Source organism: Thermobia domestica, chromosome 5 (assembly GCF_964235325.1).
Source record: "Thermobia domestica chromosome 5, izTheDome1.hap1.1, whole genome shotgun sequence".
Lineage (NCBI taxonomy): Eukaryota > Metazoa > Arthropoda > Insecta > Zygentoma > Lepismatidae > Thermobia > Thermobia domestica.
Window position 1 is genome coordinate 113,474,989 of NC_137458.1, and position 15,402 is coordinate 113,490,390.

At 38.5% G+C, this 15,402-nt stretch overlaps 1 protein-coding gene across 1 annotated transcript; it reads right to left on the reverse strand.

Moving 5' to 3' along the window:
- Positions 1-8,218: 8,218 nt before the first annotated feature.
- LOC145685215 (uncharacterized) lies at positions 8,219-8,920 on the reverse strand. The gene has a single exon (XM_081757575.1). It carries the CDS (start codon positions 8,918-8,920, stop codon positions 8,219-8,221), a length of 702 nt encoding a protein of 233 aa, XP_081613701.1.
- Between the last annotated feature and the right edge of the window lie 6,482 nt (positions 8,921-15,402).

Genomic DNA, 15,402 nt, shown 5'->3' on the forward strand with positions numbered 1-15,402 from the left:
AATTGCTTTTGCTGATGATTTGGCTGTAATAATCTCAGCAAACTCTAGAATAGAATTGGAGAGAAAATCAGCACGAATTATAAACGAATTACTTGATTGGTGTGGAAAGTCTAAGCTAAAAATCTCGGAGAGGAAAACGAAATACATGACTTTTGGAAGTAAATTATTAAGAGGCCCAATAATTAAAATAGGCACCAGTAAGATCGAGAGGGTATCAGTATTTAAATATTTAGGGATTATGATAGACGATAAACTGAATTTTGGAGAGCATATTAATTATGTTACTCAAAAGGGTCATAAAGTAACAAATAAACTCATTTCATTGGCTCAAACAAATTATAGGCTACCGAGAAAATTGATTAAGACTTATCAGGAGGTAATCCTAAGCGCCTCGATGAACTATGCTTCCAGCGTATGGGCACATCGATTATTAGAGAATAACTCCTTAAAAGCAAAAATAAATCGCCCACAAAGAAACCTTTTAATTCGGCTCGGTGGCGCCTTCAGCACGACACCGCACAGCGCATTGTGTATTTTGATGGGTTTCAAACCAATGTATTTAATAGTAATCCAGAGAGCGGCAACGTATTGGTATAAAAAAGGAAATTTAAATAAGACGAAAGAACTCTTAGGGATCAAAGCAGAAAAACTGGATGAAATAGAAAGGCAAATCCAACAAAAGTGGATACAGGACTGGCAACTAGATAAAACATCAAGAAGATTATTTACGTTTATTCCAGACGTTGGGACGCGACTTAAATGGAATTACTTCAATCCCAACAAAGGACTAATTCATTTCCTAACAGGACATGGTCCCTACCCAACCCATCTTTATAGAATCAACAAGAAAGAACATGATAGGTGTGAATGTGGAGAACTAGGGACACCTGAACACAGTGTTCTGTGGTGCCTGTTCCTGGAGGAGCACTTGCGAATTCGTGACCAAATTAGACAGAAGGATATTAAAGCTATTTTGGAAGATGAAGAGGATTATAGAATCCTGGCACATGTAGCAGAGGAATACTCAAAACTATGCAAAAAAGCATTTTACAGAGAAAACACAAGCTAAATGGACATAAAATATGGAAAATAGAATGAATGAGGATTCCTTCCTCCTGGACCGAAGGAAACTTCTGGAAGCGCTGGATCTCCGCGCCCCCAGGAAGGAGGTTGAGTGATGGTGTGTGAGTGCCTAGAGCATTCTCGGTCTTTTGACTGGTAAGGAACTCCGGATGCTCTGGGAGTGTGTGTGTGATGCGATGGTGATAAAATGAGTGGGAATAAATATACACTAATATGTAATAGAAACAATCATATATAATAATATACGAAATTGGGACATGAAGACTCGGAAATAGAGCATCATCTCGAAGCCGCTTCGCGATCCGGTCACGATAGCGTGCGACTTCCGGTCCGTGTGTACGCGGCGGCGGGACACAACTGACCAGGGCCCGCACTAAGTGCTCCGAGTGGGTCCTGGGCCTCATGTCGATACTCACGGTCCGTTTTTTGATGTGCAGGATGAACCGAGATCAATGAATAATACAGCTACATTAACAAATACAGCCAAAATCATAATTTAATCATAATTAAAAAAAAAAAAAAAAATCAGAGAACCAACTTTGTCAGCATGACACTTATGTGCATTACAGAAAAGTGATGTGTTTAGTGAAGTGATGTGTGTGCAGTGTTTAGTGAAGTAATGTGTACATAGTGATTATTAACCACACAGAGGAAACCATGACACAGGAGAGGAACACACACACAGGTGAAAATCACTTAGGTGAGAAACCAAGATTAGGAAGAGAACAGCATTAAGCAGACACCGAAATTATCTGACTGGAGATCAGAGCATAACAGGAAAATTTTTTCGTGCTATTTTAATGAACTCTAAAATCAATAAGACGAAAATAGAAATTGTAGATTTTGGAAATATTAGAGAATTATCAACATAATATACATGACGATTTAGGTAGGAGCTAGATAGCAATCGAATTCTGTTAAATATTATGATAATAAAATTTGGTAGGATTTAGATAGTAATTAAATTCTTGTTAGTTAGCAATATTGTTGAGATAGCTCAAGTCCATTTTGTTTTTCTTTTCGTTTTCTTTTTGTTTTGCAAAATGTTTTGTTTTGTTTGTTGTTCATTGTTGTTTGATGTTGAGTGTTGTGGTTCCGTCCTTCCCACCCTTTTCCTTGTTCCCTTTTTCCCTTCAATTATTGCAAATAAAGGATGATGAAAAAAGGCTAAAGAAAAATAAAATGCGATGATGATAGCCCGTTTCGGTTAAAGTCTTCAGATGCCGAAACTGAAGAGGCGGATCTGAGCATAAAAAAAAAAAAAAAAAAAAAAAAAAAACTTTCATTAGTGATCACTTGCTAATTCAGCTACCATTGTATGTGGGCCGGGAGTCAGCGGGGGGTGGGGATACCGAAACATGTAAAAGTAATCCACAATGACCGATATTAATGTCAAATCCATAGTTTTCGCAGTCGCTGAGATGAATGGTGACACTTTCATTAGTGATCACTTGCTAATTCAGCTACCATTGTATGTGGGCCGGGAGTCAGCGGGGAGTGGGGATACCGTAACGTGTAAAAGTAATACAAAATGACCGATATTAGTGTCAAATCCATACTTTTCGCGGTCGCTGAGATGAATGGTGACACTTTCATTAGTGATCACTTGCAAATTCAGCTACCATTGTATGCGGACCGAGAATCAGCGGGGAGGGGAGGATATACCGAAACATGTAAAAGTAATCCAAAATGATCGATTTAGTCTCAGATCCATAGTTTTCGCGGTCGCGGAAATGAGGGTAATACTTCCACAGGCCTTGACTTCCATGCGAAGAATGGGTATATTTATCTAATATATATCTACATCTATCTATCTATCTATCTATCTATCTATCTATATATATATATATATATATATATATATATATATATATATATATATATACAGTGAAACCTCTCTAAAGCGGACAGCCGTGGGGAATCAAAAATTGTCCGCTATAGAGAGGTGTCCGCCTTAGAGAGGTTTCAATATTTTCTTACGTAAATTAATAAACAAGGTAATATGCAATTAGATTTTTTTTGCATGAATCACATATTTATGAATATTACCAAAATGTTACTGTACCTGCATTATCTTGCGCCATCCAATTCGAGGCACTACATGGGAATAAGATGTTATAGTTCTCTGCACTTTATACTTATCTCTACTTACTACGTTTCGGTGTGTTGCTTTAATTTGTTAGTTAATTGCAGTCCAGCAATGACTTTTTTTAAAAGACAATATGCGTACCCGTGGTCAAAAATACCAAACTTGTCTTCCTGTTTGGTTAGAGATCCAGCGGGACAGTAGAATGATGTGTCATTCCAAACAGTGGGCAACTGTCAATCACTTTTTTTTTTTTCTGAAGCAGGTTGGGTGGGAGTGGAATGCAAGCAAAGGATATAAGGGTGTTGTGAAACAGAGACCCTTCCTCTGGGTTGCTGAACAGACAGTTGAGGAGGCAAAATGTTGTCACACCCACATGTTCTTCCTTGGTGACATACGTATGAAAAATGTATTTTTACTGCGTATGAAAAATGTATTTTTGCTGCACTTTCCAACTTGTTTCCAGAGAAAGTGTCCGTAATACGGAGGTAAATAATACCTATAAAAGACAAAAAAGACTGTCCGTGTCCGTACTAGAGAGTGTCCGCTTTAGAGAGGTTTGCCAATATGTTTTTTTCCTATTACAGTGTTTGGGGATTACAAAATATGTCCGTTATGGGAGGTGTCCGCTTTACAGAGGTGTCCGTTAGTAGAGGTTTCACTGTGTATATATATATATATATATATATATATATATATATATATATATATATATATATATATATATATATATATATATATATATATATATTGATCAAAAAAATTAGGGAATCAGATGAAAACACATGTAAAACTTCTTACGAATAATGTGAGAACACTGTATCTTGTCCAGTTCAGATTAAAATCCTGAAGGCCCAACGTGCAAACGAACCGTTTGGAACATCTGTGCACGTGATCAGTGACGTGGCGCTAACAGATATCATTTTGTAGTGTGGCGCTGCCAATACATTCCAGCTCCAGGATACCTTTGCTTTCATTGTGTTTAGTGCGTCACAAATCTACGTAGTGAAATTGCGCAACAACGTGATTTGCCAGAATCGTTGGCATGGCGAGCTGTCGGCAGGTTGGAAGCTGGTCAGTTACAGCGGGAGGTGTCACATGCCATAGGAGTGGCACAAAGTGTGATTTCCCGATTGTGGAATCGATTACAAACAACTTGAAGTGTTCGAAGAAGACAAAGACAGAGCCGTCCACTAGCAACCAAAGCCAGAGACGATCGTTATCTCTTGTTAACAGCCCGTCAAAACCGGCGTCAGAATACAACTCTGCTCCCGCAAGCCTTCCGAACAACAACAGGACGCACAATATCCACTCAAACGGTCCGCAATCGCCTTCGAGAAGGTGCTCTCTACGCACGTAGGCTTATGGTGTGTGTCCCATTAACTGCACGACACCGTGTTGATCGAAGAGCGAAGGTAAAGGAACATCGTGGGTTGGGACGCAATGAATGGGGCAATGTTTTGTTCTCTGACGAATCTCGATTCAGTGTGGAGCCTGATAATCGACGTGTTTTCATCTGGAGAGATTGTGGAACACGACAGAATCCCATGTTTGTGCGAGAAAGATCCCAGTATCATGGTGGTGGACTGATGGTGTGGGCAGGAATCAGCATTGGTGAGCGTACTGAGCTCCACATCATCCGAAATGGCTCTTTGACGGCTCTCAGATATAGGGATGAGATTATGAAAACTCTTGCTCTTCCCTATGCTGGTGCCATTGGTGATTCGTTCCTTTTCATGGATGACAATATTCATCCTCACAGAGCTCGGTTAGTGGATGAGATGCTGGATGCTGAGGGTATCGCTCGGATGAAGTGGCTAGCATGCTCTCCGGATCTCATTCCAATTGAGCATGTCTGGAATATGCATGGCAACGAATTGCCGCTAGGCCAGTAAATCCATTAACCATTCCAGAGCTGGAAGTCGCTCTTCTGGATGAGTGGCACAACATTCCCCAAGAACTCATCGATAATCTGATTGAATCCATGCCACGCAGGTGCGAGGCTCTGTTGGTTATTCGAAGTGATCATATGACATATTAAGGAACAATCAGTGTTGTTGCCTTGCCTGTTTGTGAGCAGTTCGAGAGGTACACACATAACCGTCTTGTGTCATGAGCCATGTGAACAAGGTTTTCCGTGCCCCAACACCAGTATGTGCCCCATTTTTCTAGTGTATCTTAAAGCATTCCTTTTTGTAAGATATATATGAGTCAAACACAAGCTTATTCATACACTATCTTAAGGTCTTGTGTGATGTTTCAGCTGAACCCCTAATTTTTTTGAGAATTATATACAGTATAGTGGCGTATCCAGGATATGATCAAGGGAGGGGCTAAACCATAGTTTGCAGTTTTATCCAGTGTAAAGCAGGATTGAAGCCCATTTTATGCAGTGTATACTTGAGTGTGAAGAGAGGGGGGCGATAGCCCCCTTGGATCCGCCTCTGTGTGTATATATGTATATATATCTACCTATATATACATACATGATCGAAAATGGCCTCGAATCCATACTCGCTGAGATGAACAGAAGATGCCGTTTAAATCCACAAATTCAGCCCCATTAGTACTCTAAGGGGGATGGTGACATGTAAAGATAATTGAAAATTATCGGTATTAATGTCAAATTCATAGTTTTGGGGCTTCACAACTTCATTGGGGACAGTTTTGGTGCCCTTTGCGTCCAAAATGAAACGTATTCTCCCCGTGCGAAGAACGGATATTCTGCTAGTCTGTAATAATAACTAACGGAAGTTTCACTTAATATATTTCTCGCTGCTCAAATTTACTCACTTGTGCGGTATATGTGTGTAAAGTAGAACTAAAACCTGTTGCTTTAAGTATTTTTCCGTTAGCGAAATACATTGCATATATAGTAGGACGTCGATAATCCTAACGTCAAAAATCCGAACGTGGTCCCTAGAAGCTTTTTACATTTTGTCTTAACGCGAGAAACAAACAATAGCGTGTCCATCGACGTTATGTGAAGTCAGTGTTTTTACAAAAGTTCATTTATATGTAATTGTTCGTCATGTATTTTTATTTTTTATTAGGCCTATAAATTTTAAGTGTGACTTACAAGAACAGTGTTATTTAGAGTACAAGCAGGTTCTTCAGAAACATTAAATGTAAGTAGCCTTACGTACGGTATTGTAATTACTGTATGTACTGAATAACCACTGTATCGATAGAAGAACATACCGTACAGTATATGTAAGCCTAAATGGCATTTTCTTGGTCATTTTCGAAAATCCGAACAATTTGAAAATCCGAACTACCTGTGGTCCCAATTAGTTCGAATTTTCGACTTCCCACTGTATATGTTGCAGACATGTTACAGCAAGTAAGATTACTAGCATCAGGCCAACAAATAGTTTTTAAACTATATTTTCCTGTTTTTGCCAATATTTCCGAAATGGTTTCAAAATTTCCGGAATTTTACATACAACAATGAAGATATCTCTATGAAATATGTTTGATTTAACATATTAACTAAAATGATTCTGTGATTAGCAAAAATGATGATTCTGATAATACCCAAATTTTCCGTTTTTTCCCCAGCTCGGGAAAACAGTAAAAAACTGTTTTTTACCCAAAATTTCTGTTTTTTTCACAGACCTTTACAACACTAGTCTGAACACACGGTGCACCGAACACTCCTACCGATGGCGAATGTTAACACCACGACATCGGCAACTACAACTGAAATGAATACGTTACCATCGCCACTAGAGCTTGGCACAATGGCAGAGCGTTGCATTATCTGATGAATCCCGATATCATCTTCATCATGACGATGTGAGGGTGCGAATCCGTCGTGTTCCAAGGGAACAGCTCCTTGACATCTGTACTGGGGGGCGGAGACAAACTGGCTGCGGCTTAATTATTATCTGGGGAACATTCAGGTGAGCATCCATGTGTCTATTGGAGCTCGAGGAAGGCACCATGACGACCGAGGCGTCACACGCTGCTTGCAGACTACGTACATTCCTTCATGACGGCCATGTTTCTCATCGGTAGTGGCATTTTTCGACAAGATAATGCACCATGTCACAAGGCCAGGAGTGTGATGGAGTGGTTCGAGGAACACAGGAGCGAGTTCCAAGTGCAAACTCTCCGGATCTGAACCCAATCGATCACATCTGGGATGTGATTGAACGTGACCTGAGGGCGCATCACCCCCTCCCCGGAATTTACGGGAATTAGATGACCTGTGTGTGCATATGTGGTGCCAACTCTCTCCAGCGACCCACCGAGGAACATTGCGACCACGCCAAGACGCGTTGCCGTTGTTATTCGTGCCAAAAGGTGGACATACTAACAATTAGGTAGGTAGTCATAATGGTCTGGCTGATGTGTGTGTATATTTTAACTCATATATTTTGTCTCGACTCGAATTTCGAGACGTCTCGACTCGAATTCGAGTCGAGTCGAGACAGAGACTGTCGAGTCGAGACACGAGTCGAGACAGCAACATATTTTCGAGTCGAGACAACATTTTCTCGAGTCGAGTCGAGACAGGCTTAAATCTCGACTCGACTCGACTCGAATGCATCCCTAACACATATCACACTCGCCGCACTGAATTTTATAAATCACTCCTTTTTTCTCCATCATTACCCCTTGTTCTTCTTCTGTCTTCTTCCTTCTTTTTTCCCTTATTACTTCCAGAAGCCTCTTGCTCCCTTTTCTGTAAGTTGAAATGCCCCCCATCTTCTTAAGCATTCTTTTAATGATTTCTGTTTCTTCTCCCAAACTTTCTATCCCCCACCACATTTTTCTTCTTTCTTCTATTCCTCCTTCAGTTTGCTCTCCTTCTCGGCTTCTTTCTTCTTTTTCTTCGTTTTTCTTTTCCCATCTCCTTCTGTATTTTAGCCTCTTTCTATCGTATCCATTATTCTCCAGCTGCTTATGGAATGACTGTATACTCTGTTCCGCCTTGTCTCTTTCACTGGTTATTTCCTTAATTCTATTCTCCATGTTAATGATGAAATTCCTCTTGGTCGAGTAATCTACATCACTTCTTGCATGGCAATAGTTTCCCGACGCTCAACCTTTTTGATACCATTCTGTGTATATCACTCCTTGTTTCCTCCTTATTCTCATATCCAGGAAAACTATAGCCTCTTCCTTTTCTATCTCTAGCTCCAGTTGTATGCCTTTCTCTATATCCTCAATTTCTTTTACAAACTTTTCCAATTGCCTTACAGTTCCTTTCCAAATCCCCAAGCAATCGTCAACATATCTAGCAAAAAACACTAATCTGTTACTTCCTTTCATCCTTACTTTCTTCTTCCAGTCGTTCATAGTAATTTCTGCTAGCACTGGACTCAACCTGGAACCTATGCTTAGTCCTTCCTTGATTTTCACTAATTTATCACCTATAACACAATAACTGTTATTCCATAAAGTCTTCAGGGCCTCCTTCAGTCCTTCTCCACTCCAACCATTAATCTTCCTATCCTTCATCAATTCAGTGATGACTTTAACAATGTTGTTTCTTCTTAGACTTCGAAACATAGCCTTCACATCAACACTGAACATGATTGTTTTAGCTTTGCTCTGTCCTACTTCCTCCAACCTTCTTCTTAACTCAACCGAGTTTTTCACACTGCTACTGTCTTGTTGCCTCCTTAACATTTCCACAACCTTCTTTAACTCCTCTTCCAATGGTTCAAATATATTTCCTCGGCAATCTAATACTGGTCTCAGTTTTACCTCCTCCTTATGAACCTTTGCAAAACCTTTCATTACCGGTATCCTACCTTCTTTATTAAGACCTCTTTCAAAACCTGCTTTTGTTAGTGATACTAACATTTTTTCTTTAATTTCCTCACACACACAGATCTTTCACCTATCACCTCGTAAGTATCATCACAGATATCATTCAATTTTTCTTTGTACCATTGTTTTTCCATCACTACAATGGCACCACCTTTGTCCGCTTGTTGCACACATATGTCTTTTCGCTTCTTTATATCCTTCAACACACTGTACTCGTGTTTTGAAAGGTTCCCCTTTGGCTTCTTTATGCTCCTTTCCACAATCACCTTAGCCTTTCTCCTTATCTTATCCCTTATCTCATTGTTCTGAACTTGAACTATGGCTTGCTCTACCGAGTATATAACCTCTTCTGCGTCCACTCTTTGTTCTTTCACTTTAAACTTATAGCCTAAACTTAACACTTTCTTCTCATCATTCGACGTCACATCGCCTATTACTACCACCTTTTTGTCAATGTTCTCCTCCTGTTTTGACTTCCACCCTAACCGCCTTCCCTTTTCCATTAATCTTTTCTTCACTTTCATATTAAATTCCTCTTCGCACACTTCCAGTCTCTTCATAACTATATCCCTAGTAAATATCAACAAACTATCACTAATGTCACTTTTTAACTTCACTGTCTTCTCTTCATTCAAAGCTAAAAAACGTTCTCTAATCCTAATCTCATTCCAAATCAGTTCTTTTTCTATCTTCTTAATGAGTCTTTTGTACCTACTTGATTCACACCTCACTCCCTTTTTGTCAATCCTTAAGCCTTTCGGTGTAACCTGTTTCACTAAACACTGTCTCAGGAACCATACCTGCTGCCTCTTCGATATCTCAGCTCTCCTCTTGTCCTTCCATTTGTCTATTCTCCTTTTCAGCATCGGAGCCACACCAACTGTAATATTTTCCATAAGTGGAAGCTTTGCTTTGTATATACTTAAACACACAAACAAACTATTTGCTGAGCAAAACAATATATTCACATAAAAAAATTACATACGTGTTACAGTTTCGCCAACGCATCAGAGAGTGTCTGATAAAGCCAAAATGTTAGTGACTACGTATTCACCTGCAAAGCGGAAATGGTCCTTTCACGCATATGGTTTGGGTATACGTGCGGCCGCGGAACAGTTTCATTATTGCCATCCAGAACTACTATTGTCATCACATGCAATGATTGAAAAATTAACCGCAACCCGTAACCGACGATGGCACACTCGTTGACATTCTGACTAAAGTTATGTGTAGTCCAACGCGCTCGGTACGAAAGGTAGCCAAGAGAGTAATATTAACCGAATGTCTGTTCAAAGAATTCTGCGCAAGCATCATTTTCATTTATTTAAGATACATTTCGTGGAGGAGTTTCATGAAGGTGATACCGACTGACGACGTGAATTCTGTGTGTATGGTTTACACGCACACAACATAAACAACTCAACCTTGCGGCTCACATCATGTTTTTACGAGGCCACGTTTCATCTTCATGGAACTGTTAACAGACATAACTACGTATATTGGGCAGACAGCAAATCCCAAGTTGATGAAGTTTCCCATAGTCAAGTTGACCCTCGTATAAGTATGTGTGCTGTGCAAATGTTCTGGTGAGTCCTGTGTTCCTAGAAGAAAGATTAACAGGTGAAATCTATCGAAACCTGTTAGAAGTAATACTGGAACCTTATTTGGACAGCTTGCCTTTCGCAAACTGCCAGCACTTTTACTGCAAACACGATGGTGTACCACCACACTGCAGTGTCAATATTCGACAATGGTTGGATGCAACAGTTCGTGTACACCGGAGCGGGCGTCGAGGTCTGGTGGAGTGGTCACCGACATCGCCTGATTTATCACTAGTTGATTTTTTCTGTGGGGCCACTTAAAATCCGTTGTTTACAGGGATCTCCTGCGTACAATTGCTGCTCTACATCACAATATTCCCGAAGCCTGCGCTGCTATTTCTACTGACACTCTGCAACAGGTTAGGGCCAGTTTGCAACATAGTATGGCAATTTGTGCACAAGGTGGACATTACTTCGAACATCTTCTACGCTGAGCACAGTTGCAGTATTGTTTTACCTGTTTCAGGATCTTCCAACAGGCAGGTGACGAACTGAATGAGTTAGGTTAGGAGCGGTATGCCTTGTGTGATTGTCGCAGTCTTTTCTCCTCATATCATTAATTTGTCAAAGGAACAAGGATAGTATATCATTGTCGAACATCAGACGAATGCTGGGGTGGTACAGCAAATAGCTTGTTTCTAATTTTTAATCACTTTACAATAACATAAGATGTATTGCTCACGAGAGCAGAAAATTCTCGTATCTCGTCTCATTTCGCAAATTTATACACGACACTAGACAATCATTCAACGAAATGAGATGAGGCAACAAGCCTACGAGCCTGAACAAGACCTGAAAATAAATAATGATTCTCACCAGCCGAGAAACTTTATCTACTTATTAGTTCAAGGAAATGACACAAGGAGAGATTGGGCCTCCACTCCAAGGTCACATCGTCTCTTTAGGTGAGTCTAGAACTAGATAAAAATGCGGCCTTGGCCTGAGAGAAGGGATCATCCCGAGTTGCCCTCGCGGGCACTGAGGAAATCCAGAAAAATCTGTCAGGGTGTCCCGTAGAAGCAAGTCGAGCCAAATTCCACCTAAACAAATGCCATGTGGTAGGTAGGCAAGCTACCTCTACACCTGCGGCTGGGTACAAGATGATTAATCTGTCTCGTTTGAACTTGTCTGGAAACGTGACGATACTGACGCTTCAGTTCATAGACGAGACAACAATTGAATAAAGAGACAGGATCTAAGTGCTGCAGCAAGTAAAATTGAATTGTATCGTTCAAAGTTGTCTTAGTAAAAAGCAAAACACGTTTGTAATGAGCTTATAGCTTAAAAGTTTTTGCTTCTGTTTCAAAGTACTCACACGGTCGTAGCACCCGTTTAATTTGTATTGGAATAACTCATCTTTATCGACTTTTCTTTGGTTCTTGAGTTTTGGCACTTAGGCCCTTTCTAATTTTATTCAATTGTCCTCTTGTCCTGCCTCGTTGACATCACTGAGCAATTAATACCAGTTTGCCGTGAATAAATTCAATTTAATTTCTTTTTCGTATCTGACCCTTCCCCTTCCGATGGGACGCCACTAGCTTGGGTTAACGTTGGGTGTGATCCTTCTTCATATCCTTCATTGTGGCCGTCCCTTCTATTCTTCTTGATCCAAGATACTTCAAATCACATGCACTTACTTTCATTGTTGTCCAACAGAGACATGGCAACCGTGAATAAATTCAATGAATATTTTGTAAATAGTGCTAACAAACTAATTGGTAGGCACAAAAATGGCATTAGTTCACAAGTAGATTTCGCTTGCTTATTGACACAGACAAATATTAATCAACATAGTACTCATTTTCTATGGACCCCTATAAATATTAGAACTGTACTGTCAGTGGTTAACAAATTAAAAGGTTCGAATAGTGAGGATATATATGGGTTTTCTAACAACATGCTAAAGAAGATAATAGACATAATAGTTGAACCTTTGACCTATTTATTCAATTGCGTACTTCTCGAAGGTGAATTTCCGGAGTGCCTTAAATTCACTGTTACAGTTCCGATTTACAAGAAAAATGATAAAACGGAGCTTAATAACTATCGCCCAATATCTTTGGTACCAATAATATCTAAGGTTTTTGAGCAATGTATTAAGAATCAATTGTCAAGATATTTTGAGGAAAACAAATTATTTCATAATATGCAATTTGGATTTAGACCTGGGTGTTCCACGACTAAAGCTGTGGAAAATATAGTATCAGAAGTGTTAGAAAATTTGGAGAACAATCTTCATGTTGGGGTTACATTATTAGATTTGAGTAAGGCATTCGATACCGTATCACATAATATATTAATTGCGAAGTTACACTATTATGGTATTACTGGCTTGCAATTATCTTTAATTGCATCGTATCTTAGCAATAGAAAACAAGCTGTTCGCATTGGAAATGAAAAGTCAAGCTTCATGTGTGTAACAAATGGTGTTCCACAAGGTAGTGTATTGGGCCCCTTTCTTTTTCTTGTATATATAAACGATTTTCCAAGTTTTTTGCCCAATAGTTGTGTTTTATATGCTGACGATATTACTGTTGTAAATTCAGACAAAAATATAATTGATATTCAAAGTAGGAATAGCGAAATGTTAGAGTTGTCTTCTATATGGTTTAAATGTAACGGACTTACAGTAAATGAGGATAAAACAGAAACTATGTACATTAATCTTAGTAATTCTACGAGTCATTCAGATACACGTAAATCTGTAAAACTGTTAGGAATGTACGTCGATTCAAAGTTAAATTGGAATGAACATACAGAAAATTTATGTAGAAAGTTATCCAGAGTATTGTTTTTATTGCGTAAATTAAAAACTGTAATTAGTGAGAAATCTCTCATAACATCGTACAATGCCTTTTTTCATTCACATTTGGAGTATGGAATAATATTCTGGGGTAATTCTTCTGGTGCACAGAATGTCTTCAAATGGCAAAAGAAAGCAGTAAGAATAATTAAGGGATTGCCTAAAACAGCATCATGCAAGGAAGTGTTTAAGGAAATTCAAATTATGACAGTGCCTTCTTTATTTATTTATCGATGTCTCATGTATATAAAAGAAAATTTAGATAATTTTAATCACCGAAGTGATGTTCATTCCTACAATACTAGGCATAAAGGCGACCTTAATATGTCACAAGTTAGGTTAACCACTACTCAAAAGAGTTATAAGTATACAGGTATGAAATTATTTAATGTATTACCACAAAATGTACGCACAATGCCTCACGACAACTTCAAAACCTTTTGTAAATCCTTCCTTATAAGCAATTCTGTATATAGTATCTCTGAATTTGAAAAAATATGTTATCAAGAGTTGAAAGCAAGAACAATGATACATAGATAAAACTTGCCTGATAGTGTGATAAAACTTGTAAATATATATATATATATATATATATATATATATATATATATATATATATATATATATATATATATATATATATATATATGTTATATTTGACAATGTCTATTGCAACAAATGTTGTTTAATGACAATAAAGCATATCTTATCTTATCTTTTCTTTAGCATTGGGCACTATACCAGTCTAGAGAGCAAACGGTTAGTCCAATTCCGAAAATTCCAACATTTTAGATTGAAAACACATACTTTCCAACAACATTGTTTTCTTATCATTTTTTCGTATCTTCAGTGATTACCGAGATAACCTATATAAACGGACTTATGAGATACCCTATATATATACACATTCTACAATGTCCTTATTGCCTTCCAAACTAACACAGTGCAAACAAAAAGGAATCTCCATGAATGCATGATATGTGATGATGCAAACAACTGAAGAAAAACAGTATTGCCAACTTTTCCGACATTTTTCTGTATCTTGGAAACTACTTGAAATATCGAGTTCGAACAAATTAGAAAATGATCTTCATGACATGATCTATGAGCGGGTTGACATAAGAGATATTTTCGAGTTGTTTGACTCTTTTATGTTAGTTCTGAATATAATTTTCTGTTCAGCTGGCAATACTGATAAGCTAATTACTATGGTTTATGTTACAAAAGACGTCCCCCCTAGTGTAGATAAATATTCACGGTGAAACACTTTACATTATATAGTTTTAGATTTATTTAAGAGTGTCACTCTTACAAAACAATGCCCTTTCAATATGCATACGGTCACATGTATTGAATTAATAAACGAAATATATATAAATGAATGAAATTGTTTATTTCAGTTTCATCAAACAGTTTGCATACCTCTTACTATGTCATTAATTGTAATTCAAAATCAGAGTGTTACAAAATTTCATTTCCTAAACAGCACATTAGCACTTGCACAAAGTTAAAACAGTTCCTTCGCCACAGGTAATGTTCGCTACACTGGAACTGTCTACCTTGGTCCATCAATACATCCAGAAGTCTGGAACAAGCATCACCGGTTTGTGGGCTGAAAGCCATGTGCTTGCTTGGAAGATGCTCGTTTTCAGGTGTAGTTTCACAGTGTCGCTTGTGGGGGTATTCTCTCAACATCCCGAGTGTTGTGACAGAATATCTTCATTCATAGGTGATCAATATTGCCATCGCTTAAATCTTCGAAGTACATTCTACATAGAAGTTTGTTGGCAGCACCTTGCAACACAGTTGTTATCTAAATGGAGTACTAGTAACACTTGCAAAATCTGCTTGTCGATTTTTCATGGTCTCGGCTGCTTTTAAACAACATCGTTTTCCCTTAAACTTAAAACCCGATGTACTGTCTGACCCCGTGAAAAAATGAAACAGAGTCAATGTTTTCAATGCTGGTTTTGCAGTTTGTGTCTCCTAATGTTGCCGCAAGGTGGTTAATGGATATCATTCTTGTCTGCTTTCCAGCTTTAAAT